Source organism: Chaetura pelagica, unplaced genomic scaffold (genome assembly GCF_000747805.2).
Source record: "Chaetura pelagica isolate M959 unplaced genomic scaffold, ChaPel_1.0 scaffold135, whole genome shotgun sequence".
NCBI classification, from domain to species: domain Eukaryota; kingdom Metazoa; phylum Chordata; class Aves; order Apodiformes; family Apodidae; genus Chaetura; species Chaetura pelagica.
Window position 1 is genome coordinate 1,347,528 of NW_009953649.1, and position 355 is coordinate 1,347,882.

The following is a 355-nucleotide window of genomic DNA, read 5'->3' on the forward strand; positions in this document are numbered from 1 at the left end:
CCATAAATTCTCATACCCACTGATGAAGAAAATATTATTGGACAACTTAATGTTCACTTTAAACATCTGCTGACACTGGACATTAGGAAAACAAAATATATAAAAATTGAAAATTATTTATGTACACAGTTTGTAAACTTTTGCACAACACTGAAGTCTTTTGTGGAACAAAATCAACAAATCACTTGGGAGAAATAAGTGCCAACAAAAAAGAACCTTTGCTGAAGCCAAGGATGGAACAGATAAAGTAATTAAAAATCAGACAATCTTTTTCAGAAGATGCGGAACCATTTAACTACAGAGTAGCATCAAACTGAACTACCCCGTATTTTCCACTTGTCATCCATTCAGGTTC

General features: G+C 33.2%; 1 protein-coding gene across 1 annotated transcript in view; it reads right to left on the bottom strand.

The window, feature by feature from the left end:
* Positions 1-295: 295 nt before the first annotated feature.
* The window catches only part of LOC104390797 (chromosome unknown open reading frame, human C6orf211), a 5,934-nt gene continuing 5,874 nt past the window's right edge, over positions 296-355 (bottom strand). The window contains exon 6 of the mRNA XM_010000002.1: positions 296-355. This exon is cut by the window's right edge and continues 4 nt beyond it. Within this exon, the coding sequence (XP_009998304.1) occupies positions 296-355 (60 nt within the window).